Consider the following 17,697-nt stretch of genomic DNA (forward strand, 5'->3'; position numbering starts at 1 on the left):
AGGTCTTTTCCAGCCTCAGCAATGCCATGTATTTCTAGTACACGGAGTTATTCTAGTATTATAGTAATAAGTATACTTATTACTAGTATATTGTTAGTAATACTTATTTCTAGTATAGAGTCGTTTTAATGCAGCCTGGGTTACCTTTGAAAATTGGCTACCACGAATAAAGTCAGTGATCTAAGGGGAAATGTCCTGCAAGTTCAGACAGCTGAATCTGGAACAGTAATTGAGTGTCAAGAAAGCTGCTGTCCCGTGGTCCCTTATATGTGAATTTGGTTTTGTCTTTGGAAACTTTGTCAATGGTGTGGGCATTTCCTGGCTTAGTGTTAGCAACTCAGCATTCCCAGGGCATCATGCTGTCTGAGGCTGCTGCACTGCCAGAGCGATCCCATTTGGAGTGCTAGGCTTCCATTTTAAATTCCTGAAATGTTTTTTAAGAGCATTTGCATTAGTGTGTTATTTAAATGCTCTTTAAAAAGCTCTTTTTTCTCAATTAGGTTTTTTTTTTTTTTCCTCAAAGAGATACTTCTCATTTCTTGGCTTACCTAGAGTATGATGAGCTGAAATTACCTCAGCTTCTTGCTGCTGATAATTGAAGATTTGTTCATGTCCAGAAAAATCTCTTGGAAAGCAGCAGGTGAATCTTGGCTGCATGGTTTTGGAGGATGTGGACACTGGAATTAGTACCCCCTGGAATTTTACAGGGTGTTTGCCATGGAATTTAAGGAGCTGATCATGCAGCCCCATCACTCAGCAGAAGACTGATTTAACACTTGTTTTGGCTTCACACAGGGGATTTCTGAGGAGGATTTAAAGTTTAAATTCAGCAGAAGCAGCAGTATTCAGGACAATTAATTCCTGGTTTATTTTTAATTATATTTTAGGCATTCCTATCTCTTGCATCCTTACTTGTACCACTGATTTAACTGGACTTTAGAACAAGAGCCTGAAAATCTGATTCTGTCTGCAAGCACAGAGGATGTGAAGATGCTGAACAGTTCTGGTGCTCTGCAGCTGTGGGGTGTCTCATCATATATTTTTTATTGTGAATTGGCCACGATGGAACAGATGTTTGAGGAGAACAATGTTTTAAACAGTCCTACAGATTCTGGGCTACAATGCTGCTTTATACCACTGTCACTGTGAGACTCTGGAAAGGCCTCAGTGGCTTCTCTGTAATAAAAACTAGTTTGCTGTCACAGAAGGGACATGGCAAAGTGTATTTTTAAAGCCCTCTTCTACTGCTTGAAATGTTACTCTTTGGCCAGGGGGTCACTCTGAGCTGCTGCATTCTCAGGGCTTTGCAGGCGTGTGGAAGTGGCACTCAGGGTTTGTTCACTGAGCAGTTCTCAGGTGTGTTTGGTGGCCCTAGGGCACGAGTTGTTTGTGTGGGTGTCCACAACGAGGGCAAAGCTTTAGATTTAAGGTATCTTGACAAGGGAAGTTATGAAAATCTGCATGAATCTTAAAAAATGATAATAATAACATTATTACTTTCACAGAGAGCTGCTTCTTTTCCCTTTTTTTTGGTGTAACTGTTATAACCCTGCGTGTAGCTTGCTGTCCTTCGAACGACCGAAGTGCATTTATTTGCAGAAGGGAACGTATCTCTGTAACTCTTGCCTGTGGCAGTGGGTGATTTCTGGTCTTCCCTAAGCCTGCAGAAAGCTCTCCAAAGGCAGGTGCACTAACAGAACCACTGTGTGTGTGTTTGTGTCCCAGCTGGTCACCCAGATGCTGATGGCTTACCTGGCTCGGCTCTCCAACATCGCAGGCAACAAGATCAACTGTGGCCCTGCACTCACATGGATGGAGGTACAGCACAAATCTGGGGTGCTCCTTGTTTCCTGACCTTGGAAACACAGCAGGCACACAGCTGCTCTTTCCAGACCTATTGATGTCACTGGAATTCTATCCTGAGAGCTTTATTCCCCTGTTACCAGCAGGTAGAAGGTGTAGGACACACAGAATCAGAACCGGTATTAAGAATATAGGGTTTTTTTCCTTGTTACCTGGATTTTTGTCTCTCAGAAACATATTGTCCTGCTGATATTCACAAACAGAGGAGGTGGCAGTCCTAGTGGGCTGCCTGGGAATGCCAGATTCAGCGCTGGAGCTCCCAGTGATGGGTTGCAAAAGGCTCACTTATTTCAAAGCTCACTTATTCCTGCTCTCCTTTTTGCCAAGGCAATGCTGCAAGTGTGGCACATTTCTAAAACCCAGCTGTCTCTGTTACGGTGTTTCCCTGCTCTCGGTTTTTTAAATATTTTTTCCCTGTGGCAGCTCCAAACCCACTAAATGCCCCGTGCTCCTGTTGGCTCCCCTGCAGACAGAGGCAGCCTTGTGCTTGCAGTGGCAGTTTGTGTGTTGTGAACTGCAGCTGCAGCTCTGCTTTCAGGTTTAATGGTCTTGTAGCTTTAAACAATAGCCCTTAGTGGGGATGAGAGCAGGGAGGGCTGGATGAGTGTCCAGCTGTCCCTGCTCAGGCTGCCTGCAGACGTGTGGCTTTCCATTGCTGCACACCAGGAATAGAAACAGCTATTAATAGACTGTTGCAGCTCCTTTTTAAATGGATCTGATAAGGATTGAGTGGGTTTTCCTGCAGTTTTCCCCACTGATATCCTTCTCACCCTGAAATCCTTTGGGATGAGAAAAATCTTGGAAAGTGGCAAAGGGAAGTTGTAGGGAGAAATGAGATGTAGGATTCAGAGCAGCACAGCAGGCCTGGAGATCACAGCAAACCCAGTGCAGAATAACCTTTATGACTCACTGAGAATCCTACAGAATTTTACACAGAAATCTGGGAGTTTTGGAAGTATGCTGGTGATTGCAAAGGGGGGAGTGCATGTTTTCTTAAAATAAATAGAAGTGTGGGAGAAAACGGAAAGCGACACTAGCTTTTGGGTTGACAGCATTTTCTCCTTTCCTCAGTACCTCGAGCGTTAATTCCGTCTTGTGGAGGATTGTTGTAGCACATCTGTGTTGCCATGGAAAACCACCATGCTTTGGTGTTAAAGGGAGGTGCAGACCCTCACTGTGGGTTACTGGTTGTACACAAAGCTGCGCCAAGCCAGCGTTCCTCTCCTCAGGGGGTGGGCACACCCGACCTTCTGGAGCCCCCGGTGAGCTGTTCTGGCTGTGCTGTGCCCTCTCTCCTGGGGCCCAGGGCTGCGCTGTCTCTCTCAATCAGCTTGAAGCCTTTGCACCACTAAAATGCCTCCTGACTTGTCCTCAGCTGCCTCACGGTCCCCTGTGCTCTTTGTTTCAGATTGATAACAAGGGGAATCACCTGCTGGTCCATGAGGAATCATCCATTAATGTCCCTGCTATTGCTGCTGCCCATGTCATTAAGAGATATATTGCTCAAGCAGCAGATGAACTGTCCTTTGAGGTAAATAAAGCACTTGCATTCCTTGTTGTTAGCTCCAAATGAGTGCAATCTGTTTGTCTGGGCCTGTGTGCTCATCAGGAATATGTCCAGACACTTCCACAGTGTTTTGTGAGATGAAGCTTGGAAGAATGAATTAAATATTTGATCTGCAATGACTTGGATATGGACAGATGTTCAGTCATCTTTAAAATACAGCTTTACTTGGCATTAGTATCTTGCAATGAACCAGCTCCTGCCAGCTCCTCTGGGCCGTCCCTGAGCAGAGCCCATGTGTTTTCTGTTCAGGGTGACTGTCCCTGTGTGTGTGGACACAAGTTTCATTTCTCCTTGCCCGGGTTCCACCGCCCGGGTTCCTCTGAGCACGTCCCTGTCCATAACCATTTTTAAGAGCTTCTGCTCCCATAAGAAGTAAAGAACCAGACAGGCAAAGGATTGCTGCTTAAAGGGCAGATGATGAGCTAAAACTGGACGTAAAATCCGGCACAGGGGCTGCTGTGGAGCAAATCCCTGAATCTCAGGATGGTTTGGCTTGGGAGGGACCCTAAAACCCATCCCATCCCACCCCTTGCCATGGGCAGGGACACCTTCCAGTAGCCCAGGTTGCTTCACATCCCATCCAAGATCTCCAGATCAGACCCTGGCAGCTTTTGGTTGTCTGTTTTACCCAAAAAGCAGTGGTCTGTGCTCTGGTTGCCCTGTGCAATGGTGCTGTTTCTACAAAACACGTGAAGGAAAACAGTGCCTGAGAAGCTTTGTGATCACATCCTTGGTGTGCAGCACAGGAAAGAAAAAGAACAGTGATAGTCTGGTGCTGCCAGGGGTTTGTTCATGTTCAAATCAAGGCAAGGAATGGTATACCCCAAAGAACTCTGTGGTCAGAGGGACATGTGGGCATGGCAGCTCTGAGCTGGACTCCAAGCAGCCCAGCATCCAGGCTGGTTGTCAGCTTATGAGAGCACTGAAATGACACTACCTGCTTGTAAATCTTGCTCTGTGCAGAAGGGAAACTGTGGCAGGTGTAGTTTGCAAGGGTGTACAGTGAAACAGCGCAGCAGAACTGCCACAGAACACAGGGGGTTTATGATGCTGAGTCCTGTTCCCTAACCCAAATTATCTTTGTGTTTCTTTTTCGAAATTTCTAGTAGGCAGTTGCACAAGCAGCTGACTGAGGTTTGCTCCCCAGTTCTGAGAAACATCCTCAGTGTCTCTGCTCCTGTGATGGCAGCACTTTCCTTCATGGACATTTGCTTTGCTCTTGATTCACTGTTCCCTGGAGGAAATTTCCCCACATCTCAGTCATCCCTGTCTGCAAAGTGGGGATGTGTTGTCTTTTCTGTAAAACACTTTGAGATCCACCAGTGTAAAATATCTGATGAAAATTGGGCATTACTGGCATGAATTTTTGCCCACCTGCCTGGAATACCTGCAGTGTTTATTTAGGTTCTGCCCCTTCTCATTTTCTGTAATAGAGGCCACACAGAGCTTGATTGAAACCAAGCCAAATTTAGTATTGATTATACAGATTTCCTTTTGAACTATTGCAGTACTGCATTTTTATGGGAATGATCAAAGCTTCAGAAAACCTGTCTGGTGTCCTTGGCCATCTTCCATCCTGTTGCTGTAGCACCACTTCTCCTCTGTTCACTTCCTAACCCTGGGCAGCTCATCTGGAGCAGTTTGGGAGCTGCAAAGGCAGCTCTTCACTCTGCTGTGAGAGGGAGCAAGGAGAAACATGTCAGTGCCTACAAACTCGTGGGTAGGGCAGTAAAAATCAGTTCAGCTACTGGAGCAGATTTACCCAAGTGCTTGACACCATCACTGCAGTTTAACCAGAACCCTTCTGTAGCCCTTCCCCAGGACCCCACTGCTCTTCAGGCCCTTTCCTTAGCAACAGCTGTATCCTGTGTGCTGGATAATGCAGGAACTCTTCCACCTCCCAGCTTGGCTTTGCAAAGGCAGATGTGCAGCTGCTCCAGAGTTGTGCAGTTTTTTGCAGTGCTGAGACTGTGGTTATTGGAACTGTGCTCTCCTCCTGGCTGTGACTGATGCTGTCAACCTTTTGCAGGTGGGGGACATCGTGTCTGTCATCGACATGCCACCAAAGGAGCTGACCTCGTGGTGGAGAGGAAAACACGGGTTCCAGGTAGGCAGCAGCACAGCCATGGCAGTGGGACTGGAATAAAAGCAGGAACCTCGGTGCTGTGTTCCTGGAGCTGCTGTGCCTGCTCAGGGGACGAGCAGGGTGTCCCTGCCTTGGTGTCAGGGGACTCCCCTTCTCTCTGGGCTGGGGCTGGAGCAGACACAGGGTCTCCACTGGAAGTTTCCTTCCTCCCTCACCATGGGAAGGAGGGCTGGCCATGGCCTGTGATGGACAGCTGGCCTGATGGCAGTGGAAGCTTGTGCTGCGCCCCCTCCAAGGCAGCTGACACTGTTACTCACATCATCCCCTTCCTTCCAGCAGCTAAAACCAGACCAGGCAGAACATAGAGAATTTGGAGAATTCCAGCTGAGGAAACAGTGCTGCTGACTTAGACCAGCCACCCGTCCATGCCTGTGTTCACTGTGTGGTGTCAGTGTTGCTGGTCCCTGTAAACATCACAGCACAGAGATGGAGACTGAATTTTCAAAAGGTCCTAAGCATGCCTGGGGATTAGGTACCAAACCTTGTGTGTTGAAATGACGCTGTCCTTCCAAGGAGTTTTTATTCCTTTGGATTTTGCCGTTAAGAAATGTAAAAGCTTTAAAAGTCTCTTTTAACCAAGCAAACCCCAGAGCCACTGGGGGTTGGAGGGCTGACGTGTGCCATCTCACATTTCAGCTGCTTTCAGCCAGGGATTTCCATCTGCAGCTGCTGTCTGTGAGTGGGTGGGATGAGGAGTTTGCTCTGCAGAGGCTCAGGATTGACCAGACACTTGTGTAATTTGGCATGGAAAGTCTCAAGGCTCCTCAGGTTTTCCCTGGCAGCCCTTTCTGTGCCAGACCAGGCTGTGGGCCGGCTGTTGTCAGTGCCCAGCAGTTGGCTCTCCCAGTCCCAGCTGGATGCAGTGTACTTACAGTGCTGTCTGCTCAGCCAGGGCACGTGAGACACAGCTTGTGTTGGTTTTGTTGGTCAGGTGTGGGAGTTCAGGTGACATCTCCTTTGTAAAGTCAGAGCAGTATGGACATAGACTAGCTGCTCTGGAGTTTCATTTGTTTCTAGAGTCAGCACACTGGTACTACTTGAACAAACTTCTGCTTCTGAACTGTGTTGTGCCTTTGCTGGACTTGAGTTCTGATCTTAGAAGCCTTAAAGCTGAGTATGCTGTACTGTCATGGAATCAGAGAATGGCTTGGGCTGGAAGGGACCTCAGACATCAGTTCCAACCCTCAATCAATTAAATGCTGTAATACTGCTTGGAATGATCAGCCTATGCCATGATTAACTTCCAAGTGAATCAATAAAGCAAGACAAAGCTACTCTGTGGTTTGTGCCTGAGTGTGGGCACTTTGCACAGGGTTTGGAAGCCCTGTGTGGGATGTAGATCCCATTATTCAGTGTGGCTGACATTAGGGCCAGGTCTGGAGAACAGCAGTGCTGATTAAAAGCACAGAAGCAAGGCAGCCCTTCTGCAGTGTGTCACAGCTTTGTGCCTCTCAGATCACAGCGATCCTGTTGTGTTTTCCCAGCATAAAAACATGGTGATGAGCACACTGCCAGAAAAGGGGGTTTTGTGTGTACCTGCACAGTCAGGCTCCTGACACAACAGATAGGAGCAGCTGCAGAAGTACAGCACCATATTCTGGCTTAACAGAAAATTAGGGGTGGAATAATCTGGTGTCCTTAATGACAAGCAGGAGTGGTCACAGTGTGAACAGGTGACAGCCACACACACCATGGAGATGCAGCTCTGTGTTCCCACAGCTCCAGGAGCTTGGTTTGCTCAAAGTCTTAACCTGTGTGTTGTTTATGGTTTGTGAGCTCTAAATGTACAGAAAATGTATGTTTCCTGATGGAATGAAGTCTTTGGATGATAAGAGCAGTAAGAATTCAGAGAAGGAGAATTTATCTCTGATGTTGCTTCACCAGACCTAGAGATGAGTTACAGGCAGAAGTGTCATTGATGGATGCTCAGAAAGAGTGTGTAGGTGAAGAATGTTGTTACAGCAAGAGGTGTAGGCACAGATGAAGCTGTGCAGCCTTTAAAGCATTTGTTAGAGGCAAATAGTTCTGTTCCTGTTTAGGAACATTGCAATGATAGCAATCTGTTGATCCAGTCATTTGAATTAATAAAATAAATCAACAGAGCCCCTCTTGCCAGATAGTTGTGATTCTGAGAGCAGATAAAAGGAGGAGGTCCTGCCACCAAACGTTTGGACAGCTTGTCCTGTTATTTCTCGGGTTTTTGCTTCATGTGAGGGAGGAGCAGGGTTTTATCAACCAACCACAGCTTCCATTAGAAATCATGTCTTGATAGGAGTAAAGCAAGAACAAGGAAGAAAATTTCTTGTTTGACTGAGAGGGGAAAAAATTACTTCTTGATTTAAAGAAACTCCCCTGTTTTTGTGCATTTGAAGCAGCTGTGAGTTGTGTGTGCCCAGACAGAAGTGCCTTCACTCCTGCCTGTCCTGCGTCCCTTGGGATAATGGGGGGGCTGCGGTGAGGAACTGGAGGCAGCTCTGCAGATGTGAGCCAAAAACTGTCTCTGACAGGCTGCAAGCACCTGCAGCTTGGATTGAGCACGGAAGTCAGAGTGTTCCTGCCAGCCAGAGCCGTCCTTCAGGGATGACTCACTGGGTTTGTATCCATCACACTTCCCTGGCACGGTGCCTGTTCTCTCTGCATACCTGAGCTCACGACTGCATTGCAACACACCTAATCCTGTGTGAGCAAAACAACCCACGAGGCTTCTTAGCATTTGCTCTGCTTAAAGTCAAGTGATTTTTAAGACATTTTCCTCAAGCCTTTTTCTCTTCCAATGCCCTCAGTGTGAGTCAGTGCTTTCTCTATAAGATTGTTACCTAAATTACAGCCACCTCCACATTAACAGCCTTCAGCCCTCTTTGTTCTGCTCTGCTTTTGCTTCATGCTTTGTCTTTTCAATCAGCTCTGTGTCAGGGAGCTGAGTCATTGGGGACAGGCCCTTGTTTGATGCATAACTGCCTTTGGTTGTCCTGAATGATTCTGGTTTTTGGGAATAGTTTCCTGAGGTGGAGAGCTGCCCCACAGCCTGCATTGCTGGAGAGGTGACAAAACCAGGGTGTGCAGCCAAGGGGGGACTGGGCTGATTTTAATTATGCTGTGATTGCAGCAGCTTCAGCTGGTTGTGAGACTGCAGGTCCCAGTTGCACAGAAGCCCAGAATGGTTTGGGTTGGGAGGGAGCCTTGGGGATCATCCAGTCCCACCCCTCCCATGGGCAGGGACAACTTCCACTACCCAAGCCCTGTCCAGCCTGGCCTTGGGCACTGCCAGGGATCCAGGGGCAGCCACAGCTGCTCTGGGAAATCCATTCCAGGCCCCCCCTACCCTGCCAGGGAACAATTCCTAATTCCCAATCTCCCATCCATCCCTGCCCTCTGGCAGTGGGAGCCATTCCCTGTGTCCTGTCCCTCCATCCCTTGTCCCCAGTCCCTCTCCAGCTCTCTGGTTTCCCAAAGTGCTGCTGGCATACCAGTCAGGAATGGATAGTCAGCTAGTACCATCCCACACATACATTTTCTTTGTGAATAAAAGAAATCAAAATAGTTTTATGGCCCAGGTGTTCAACTCTCTTTAACAGGAGCTCAGGATAAGAGGAGTAATAATCCTGTTCCTCCTGTTAGTAGTGCCCTAAAGTGAAAGAACATCTCAGCAGGGGCTCCTTTGGGAATGAGGTGAGGGTGTCCTGCTCTCTTTGTAGTCACTTGGCAAAGACTCAGTGAAAATTCTCCTCAGGTAGGCCAAATAGGCCATAAAAAGCTGCAGTTTCCCTGTTTTGCTAGGCTGTCATCCGATTTACAAGGAAAAGAGAAAACTTTTTGACTAAAATTGAATTCACACTGTAGATTACGTCAAACCGAAAAAACCAATCCAAATGTCTCAATGTTTCATTTGCCACTTATGTTGCAGGTACTTCCTCATTTGTTTGAATTCCCTCCCCATACTGAAAATTACCATTGTTACTCTGACTTTTCCCTTTAAAGCCTCTTGTGTCCTCCAGTTTTAGCAGCCACTGTCGTACAAGTGAAAAGATAAAGCTGGAGTAGGTGTTGCAGAGCAGTTCTCATGCACCAGCAGCCTGTACCTTCCTCCTCTGCTGAAGGTCTGTAGGGATACATTTAACCTTTAGATGACCTTGCATTCATCTAAATATATACTGCCCTGGCTATTAATTTTCCTGTGTTCCCAAATCCTTTAATCCTGGCTCGAGCTCTAATAGTGCCTTGCTACATCTGTTGAGATTAACTCTTGGACTAAACTCATTTACTTACACAAAATCATGGAAAACTTCCCATAGGAGGAGAAGTTGTGGGTTATAACCCTGACGAGGATCTCCTGGGGATCTTGCAAGAAAAGTTAGAATAAGTAAGTCTGAAAATGTAAATAATTTGTAGCAGTGAGTTAACATGAGGGAGCCAACACAATTCTTGGTACCTAAAAATCCATAGTAATTATTGGTGTGACCATGGCAAAAGTGATAAATGGAGAGCAGGTAGAATGTTTGATTTGGGAAGGTTCTGGGATATCTGGAAGCAGTGACATCACCATCCAGGGTCTTGCATTTCTGAATTCCTGGTTGGTGTGTTGTACAGTGCATCCAGAAATAGGAGAAATACTGTGTTAAGAGTCAAAGGCAAATGAGTTTTGATTTTGTGTCCAGCAAATGTTCAGCAGTGTGGGATCTGGGGTTGTGTTTAGATCCACATTTAGATGAGTAATAGAAGGTTGGGGTCCCAGGACTTCAGGTTTCTTTATGCAGACAATGTGGGCAGTTATTGAAAATGGAAGAAACTTCATCACTCCAGCTGTGGAATTTCCCAGATGATGTCTGTGTGGTGGGCTGAGACTTTCCCTGGATTTTTGCATTTTTCCTAAATTAAAAATTGCCTCCTGTATGTCTCACATGGGAAATGTCCAGCAGAGACTCTCAGCCACAGTGAAGTGTTGAAGTTCAGCCTGGGGAAGGGAAGAGAAGGTTGTGTGGAGACCTCAGAGCACCTTCCAGTGTCTGGGCGGGCTGCAAGGAAGGTGAAGAGGGACTTTGCATCAGGAACTGATGGGGCTGGACAAGGGAGAACGATTCAAAATGAAAAAAAGAAAACTTAGGTTGGATATAAGGAGGAAATTCCTCCCTGGGAGGGTGGGCAGACCCTGGCACAGGCTGCCCAGAGCAGCTGTGGCTGCCCCAGGATCCCTGAAAGTATCCAAGGCCAGGTTGGACACTGGGGCTTGGAGTAACCTGGGACAGTGGAAGGTGTCCCTGCCCATGGCAAGGATCCTTAGGGATGATCCCTAAGGCCCCTTCCAACCCAGCACATCCTGGGATTCCAAGATGTAAAACCACGAAGTGTATTTTTAAACACCAGCACTTCAGTGTCTGTGCTGCTCAGCCTGTTCTTGGCATCTCCCAGCAGAGCAGGTCCCTGAGCCATGAGCTACCAGAGGAGGGGTCTCTCTGGGTGATGCTGCTGTTCGTGGTCCTTTTCTCATGTTAGTTGGCACATTTCTGTCTATAAATGCACAAAAATCCCCACTGTATTCCATAACTCCAGGATACCGTGTCCTTGCAGACCTGGCACACCCAGCTGAGGGAGTGGCTGGTGCAGCCATACCTCGTGTTGGATTTTGGGTGGGTTCTGTGAGTCCCTTGTGATGCCCAGACCAGTCCCAGTTACAAGGAACCCCAGCTCAGAGCCAGAGTGCTGCTGGCCCAGAGTGCTGCTCCTGCAGGCTCTGTCCTGAGCTCCGAGTCCTGACAACAATGGTATTTCAAGTCTGTGACATTGTGTGATGGGTGACAGCTTGTCCTTGTGCTTGGGCAGAGCACTGCCCTGCTGGATGTGCTGCTGGCTGTGGGAAGAGGAAGGTGTAGGCTCTGATAACTGTTGCTTCCTTTGGGGAATTTGGAATAACTTCAGTCTGGACACCCCACACATGACACTGCCACCAAACTGGTGGGAGGTTGGTGGGTGAAAATCACCTTGGAGTAGGAAGGAGAACAATCTTTTTCCATGGAGGCAAAAGGGAATTGTGTAAGATGAATGAATAGAGGAGGGAGTGTCTGTCAGGCTTGGTGCTGACTGCCCCTGTACCTCCAGAGGATTTCATGGATGTGCCAACATGACTGGCACAGTCCTGGCTCACTTCTGCTCAGGTGAGCGTGGGGCCATCCTCTGGCTCTTTCCCTCATGTTCCTGTGGTGTTTGAGCAGACTTGGTGCTTCCAGGGAAGCACCAAGGGAATCCTGCCCTGCCTCAAATGCGAGTCTGGTGAGGTGCTGGTGCCTGAGCTCCATCTCACAGTACAGGAGCTGTGCTGGGTGAGAGACACAGAGAAAAGGTGGGAAAAGATTGGACCATGGATTAAAGTTACCAAAGGTCTGCTCTGGTCTGACTTAAACCTGGGATGAGAGTAAGAAGAAAGATGCTGGGATGTAAGAGAGAAGGTGGAGATGAGGGAAGTGCCAAATTCCTCTCTGGTCACAGCTTAGCCTGAATCTTCAAACAGGGGAAAGGAAATAATTTCACTTCTCCCCAGATACAGCAGCCCCTCATGAGTGACATGGGAATATCTGCAGACACATCCTACTCCAAGAAAACATTAGGATCCTTCCCACAGCCTTTAACCCTTAGGCTGATTTAGAGGGGCTCTCCAGCCTTTCTGCCTTTGAGGGGCTGCAGGGAGAAATGCTGAGTTAAAGGTCAGTGGAGGGACACTGCAAATTAACATTCAAAGTTGATCACTCCAGGACCTTGCTGTGCCTGGGGCTCTCAGATTGTTCTCTCTCAGGGTGCTGGCAGCAGAGCAGAACCTGCAGTTGTCAATGACTGCTGGTCATTTGATGCTGGATAATGTCAGGGAGCATTGTGCAGGGGGAGTTGAGGGGAGATGTTGGTTGAACACTTCAGATCATAACACTCCATTTCCTCTTTCTGTTTTACTCCAGGTTGGATTCTTTCCCAGTGAATGTGTTGAACTCATCAACGACAAAGTCCCTCAGTCCGTGACCAATTCGGTGCCAAAACCAGGTGTGTAAATCAGCTTTTCTTGATGCAGTGAACTGGACTGGAGTTTTCTTTGTGTGTTCTGTGTTTAATACCTCCTTCACACGTCATGACTGTTGATCATTCCCTGCACATCCTCATGCCCCTCTCTGTGTGTTGATCACCCACACGTTGCCCCTGTCTGGGGAGCTCCCACTGTTGAATGTCTTTCACCTGCTGTACAGACTTGTATCAATGTCCACCTCCTGCCTGACTTGAAGGATTTAAACCTGTCAGAATTTCAAGATACTTTGAGCAGGCTGTAATGAGAGAGTCCATGAAACATCCTGGTTCTGGGTGATCAAGGGAGTGTTGCATGTCAGGATTTTTTATACAGAACATAGGTGAGCAGGAGTGTTTGTGCTGATCAGATGGAATAGATCACCTTGGTACTGAAAGGTTCTTTCTGCTTGAGGATAAATGGAGGAAGTTGGATGTAACAGAATTGGAATGCTGGTTGCTTGTGCTCTGGGTACATGGCTCCATCTTCTTCCATCTGCTTATGGACAGTTCTATGTTGTAGGAAAAACAGGCAAATTAATCCAAAGTTCTGCTGAAGGAAGGAATAATAAATAGAGATTGGGATTTTGGATCTAACTCTGTTGTCAACCATCCCATCCTTTCAGTTTGTTCTGGAAGTGATTGGCATTAGGTGTGCTGGTATAACTGAGATCTCTGTAAAATTTACTGGTGGGGAAGGTGAAATTAAAACCAAATATCTCTATATTCATATAGGTAAAGATATTTCTATATATCTTTAATATCAAGAAGTTTGAATGTGCTGTTCTTTCCTAAAATGTTAAGCAGCTGGGAAGTGGAGTTGGTGTTGAACTGGAGTTCTTCCCACCCCTCTTCTCTATTTTAATGATGTTCCTTATCTTGGCAGATTGCTGACTTGATACTTTTAAACAAACAGATGCGATTCAAAAGCTTCACTTTTACCAAGGGAAATAACAGCATTTTAGCAGCTCAGAGCTCTGGGGGTTTGGTGGAAAGTCCCGGATACCCAAGCTGTGAGTGCTCTGCAGTGATCTGTGTGCTTTGGAGAGCTGGCAGATTGGGGCAGGGGTGTCCTCAGCCATTGGCACAGCCAGCCTCTGACATTCCTGGGAATATGCATCTGGAATCAGAGGCACAGAGATGGGCATTCCCTGGATGCAGGACCTTCCTGTGCCCAGTCACTGCTCCATCAGCTAAAACAGGAAAGGCAACTTTCAGCCTAAACACAAGCAAATGTTCATTATTAAACGTGACTCGGGCAATTCAGTGTGCTGAGCTGCTGGGGAGCAGGGTCTGCTTTAGGGGGAGACAAGGGAGCAGAATGGATGAAGAGATTCTGCTTGGCCTCAACAACACCACGGGGGTGGATTTCCCCCTTCAGCCCTGGGAAATGTTTGGTACAAAGTTGGCACCACAAGTCCATGTCCCATGAAAAGTAATGTCGTAAGATATTGCCAAGTCACAAAGGTGTCCCCGACCTTCCCTGATGGTTGTTCCATGGGTGCATCAGAAGGCTCCTCCAGGAGAGCTCTAATGAGCTTCGAGATGTAAGGAATGGTGCAGCTGATTCTGTCATCCTGCCCCTCCTCTGCACACACAATTCCTAATGCTGCTCCTTGCATGCATTCTCTGTGCACCTTGGGAAGTGACAGCACTTGAGTGATGTTGGCAGGAGTCTGGAATTCCTTCCTTGGATGCTGCAAAAGCTGGTGGGAGAGGAATCAGGGAGGAGGTTCCTGCAATTAGGGAATAGTGGATGTAGTGCTGGAGGACTCCGGGAATTCCTTGGCTGGATGAAAAGTGCTGTGTGAGATAGGTGAGAGGAGGAAGGCAGGAAGAAGTTCCAGTTCCAGCTGTGCCAGCACAGCCCAGGGAGGTGGCACGGGGCAGGACTGAGGTGCTGCCAAAGGGGAAGCTGGATCTTCCCAAGGGCACCCTGCAGGGCTGGCTGGCAATGGCATTGCTGGGATAATGCACTTTCCTCGCCCATACTCCTGCATTTTGTGTCTTCCAGTCCACATCTTATGCACACTGGCTATTTCTCACGCACTTAAATACCCACAGTAATTACTTTTCTCCCTGTACCTGTATTTAAAACATCAGTTTGGCTGTCCCCAAGGAAGAGACCTTCCTAAAAGTCTCACTTGGAGCTGTTGTCCTCACTTGACATTAGCAGGGTATTTAATCTTGAATTAATGTGAAATTTTAGATTTGGCCTTGACGAGCTGCACTTACCAACAGGCCAACATTGATTTCTTTAATCAATTTCTTTAATGATGTGTGGAGCATCCAGGACATTGTGTATGTGCAGAGTAAAGCTCTTTGCCGTGAAGGAATTTCCAAACACAGACCTTCTCGTGCTGCCTAATTGTCCCTGGATCTGGCTGGGCTGAGGAAGCTAATGAAAAGCAGATGGAAAGCAGGGAACTTCCTGCCCTGGGTTTCTGTTATTATTTATAATTAGAGGGTTTGATGTGCACAAGGGATGGGGACAGCATTTTAATGCAGCCATAAAATACTGCAGTGGTCTCTCATGCAGGGCAGTGACTGCAGTTCGATGGAGATGAAACACAGGGAAGGGCAGAGGAGGGTTGGGATTGAGGGCAAGCTCTGCTTTTGGAAACAGTATTTTCATGGACTGTGGCAGGATGTGCTTTGTACCAGCAGCAGTGGAGCCAGGGCCTGGGATAAGTGATGGAAAATGGGAAAATATAGAAAATACAGAAAAACCATACAGAGAACTGGCCTTTTTACTCAGTTCTGAGCAGTCAGAGTCATATGAAAGAATATCAGTTCTGCCCCGAGTCACCTCTCAAATATGTTTGACAATAAAATTTGGAGTCAGGAGAGGAAGGGTACCTGTTGAGAGGTGTTTTCCCTTCTGTGTCGGACTAAGCCTGTGCCCTCTTTTTTTCATCTTCAGTCCGGTAAGAAAATTCTTTTTTTTTTTTCCCCCAGCTGGGATGCAAATGCTTTCCTGACTTTCCATTTTTGTAAAAAACCCTATGAAGATCTAGAAAGGTTCTGTGGGCTCATCAAATCCCACATTTCTTGAGCACTTGCCTTTTTCTAAATTCTCCCAGTATTCTTAGTGGGATACAATACACTAATGATAATTTTTTAGCCTAAAATATTATATTGGATTGATATCTACTATTTCATAGTTAATATTATCAATTTAGCTGAATTTCAGTGCCAGAATAGATGGAATCAGCTCATATTCATGAGCATTTTTAGAGATCCAGGATAAAGGCTGCATTTGAATTTCAGATATTCAGAGAGAAGTGAATCTTTTAGCTATTCAGTGCTGCTCAGAAGGAAAAGTGTGAATAGCTGCTCTGGATTTTCCTTCTAAGTGAACACTGGTGAACTGCCTGAACTTTGTGGCTGTGTTGACTCTTCTCGTCCCCCTCTGTCCGTCTCTTTTTCTGGGAGCAGTGTGTTTATGTCCATGTGTGCTCATGTTGTCCCCGCTCCTCGGTCACAGTCAATGTCTCAGCTCTCTCTTTCAGTCCCTTTCTTCCTCAGAATTCTGGATATTCACGGTTTAGCAGTATTTTAACCCACATCTCACGCCTTACCTCATACTTGCAGTTTGTTTTTGTCTTTTCCTAACAAGCAGCATCTTCCTGTGACCCAACTTCACTGCAGTGGCCTTGGCAGAGTCATTTTGGGGAAGGTTGTAGACTTGGTCTTTGCTGGGGAGCAGCTATTTTCAGTGGGGAAACAGAACTAAGCAAAGGGGGACAGTTAGAGCTGAAGAGAATAAATGGGGGATAAGAAGGTAATATTTCACAGTTTTTTCCTCCCCCCAAAATAAGCATTTTTAAAGCCTCAGGGCCCATTCTCACAAAGAACGTATGACCCAGCAGTTCTGCCCAATTTTATGGAGGCATTTTCAACTTCCTGTCTCATCCATTTAATTTATGTTTGAGAAGTGAAGGTGTTCTTATTAAAAGGCCCCCTGTCAGTATTACAGACTGTTGTGAATAACTAATTTTCTTCTTAAAACATCAATAACAGATTGATCTGGGTCAGCACACCCAATACACATAATCCACTGAATTTTAGGAGGATTGATATTTAGCTCTGAATCGGGCAGCAGGCTCTGCCCTGGCCTCCTGCAGGCTCTGGTCAGCGCTGGAGAAATTAATTTTAACTGCAAAAATGCCAATTGAGACACATTCACTGAGCTGTTGTAATCACAACAAAGCCATGCCTGGTTTGAAACAGGCTCATTTCTAATCCCTGGATAAAAAAGATTGTGGTCAATTTTTATTTTAATAAAAATCAGAAAGAAGAAAGTGCAAATAGAGCTTAAATTCTGCAGATGCCCAGGCTGAGCAGCCATTTGACACTGATAAGAGCATCATGTCTTAATTAGTGCTTCTATAAAGAAAACAGGGGAAGTGAAAGTGTACATAATTAGTACCAGTCTTGTTAATCTGAAGTAAACAAAGCAGTTGTTTGGTGTTCATGCCACTGTCTCATTAAAGCTGAATTAACTGGAAAAGTGCTGAACCAAGGCAGGTCTCCATTTGCAGGGGGAGGCAGAGAGGGGATGAGCACCCAAAGCTGCCCAGCTGGAGCTGCTGGTGAGGCAGGAACTGCTTCCAGCCCTGCCAGGCTTCAGGACCAAAATCCTGCAGGGAATCCTGATCCCTTGGACACTGGGGTTCAGGAGGAAAGGCAGCAGTGGGAGTGTGCCGACGCGCTCCGGGAGAGTCCTCGTCCATGTGTGTGGGAGGTGCTGCAGGAATTTCCCCAGCTCTGAAAGGCACCAGGACGCAGCCAGCAGGTCCGTGCCTCACCCTGCTCCTGTAGGCTGGAGAAGTGCCAGCGTGGCCCAGCACTGCCACGGGCACTCCAGACCTGTGCCACACCCCACGCTTGTCCTTCCCTCCAGAACACAAGCGTGGGGCTGGGGCAGAGCTGGGCCTGCCTCCTCTGCAGTCCATGATTCTCAGGAAGAGCACAGCAGCAAAACACAGCCCTGAGACAATAACTCTGCTTTTTGCACAGGGTGAAGAGCAAGAACAGCTTCTGCTTTAGTACCAGGAGAAATGAAGGAAAATTCAATGAA

The 17,697-nt window shown here is 47.0% G+C and overlaps 1 protein-coding gene across 8 annotated transcripts in view; it reads left to right on the plus strand.

The window, feature by feature from the left end:
* The window catches only part of ARHGAP32 (Rho GTPase activating protein 32), a 240,110-nt gene that overhangs the window by 163,269 nt on the left and 59,144 nt on the right, over nucleotides 1-17,697 (plus strand). For all 8 annotated transcript variants that reach the window (XM_068171905.1, XM_068171904.1, XM_068171902.1 and 5 more), the window contains 4 exons: nucleotides 1,726-1,818; nucleotides 3,272-3,394; nucleotides 5,460-5,537; nucleotides 12,518-12,599. In XM_068171905.1, the coding sequence (XP_068028006.1) occupies nucleotides 1,726-1,818; nucleotides 3,272-3,394; nucleotides 5,460-5,537; nucleotides 12,518-12,599 (376 nt within the window). The remainder of the gene's footprint in view (nucleotides 1-1,725; nucleotides 1,819-3,271; nucleotides 3,395-5,459; nucleotides 5,538-12,517; nucleotides 12,600-17,697) is intronic.

This window comes from Anomalospiza imberbis, chromosome 24 (genome assembly GCF_031753505.1).
Source record: "Anomalospiza imberbis isolate Cuckoo-Finch-1a 21T00152 chromosome 24, ASM3175350v1, whole genome shotgun sequence".
NCBI lineage: Eukaryota > Metazoa > Chordata > Aves > Passeriformes > Viduidae > Anomalospiza > Anomalospiza imberbis.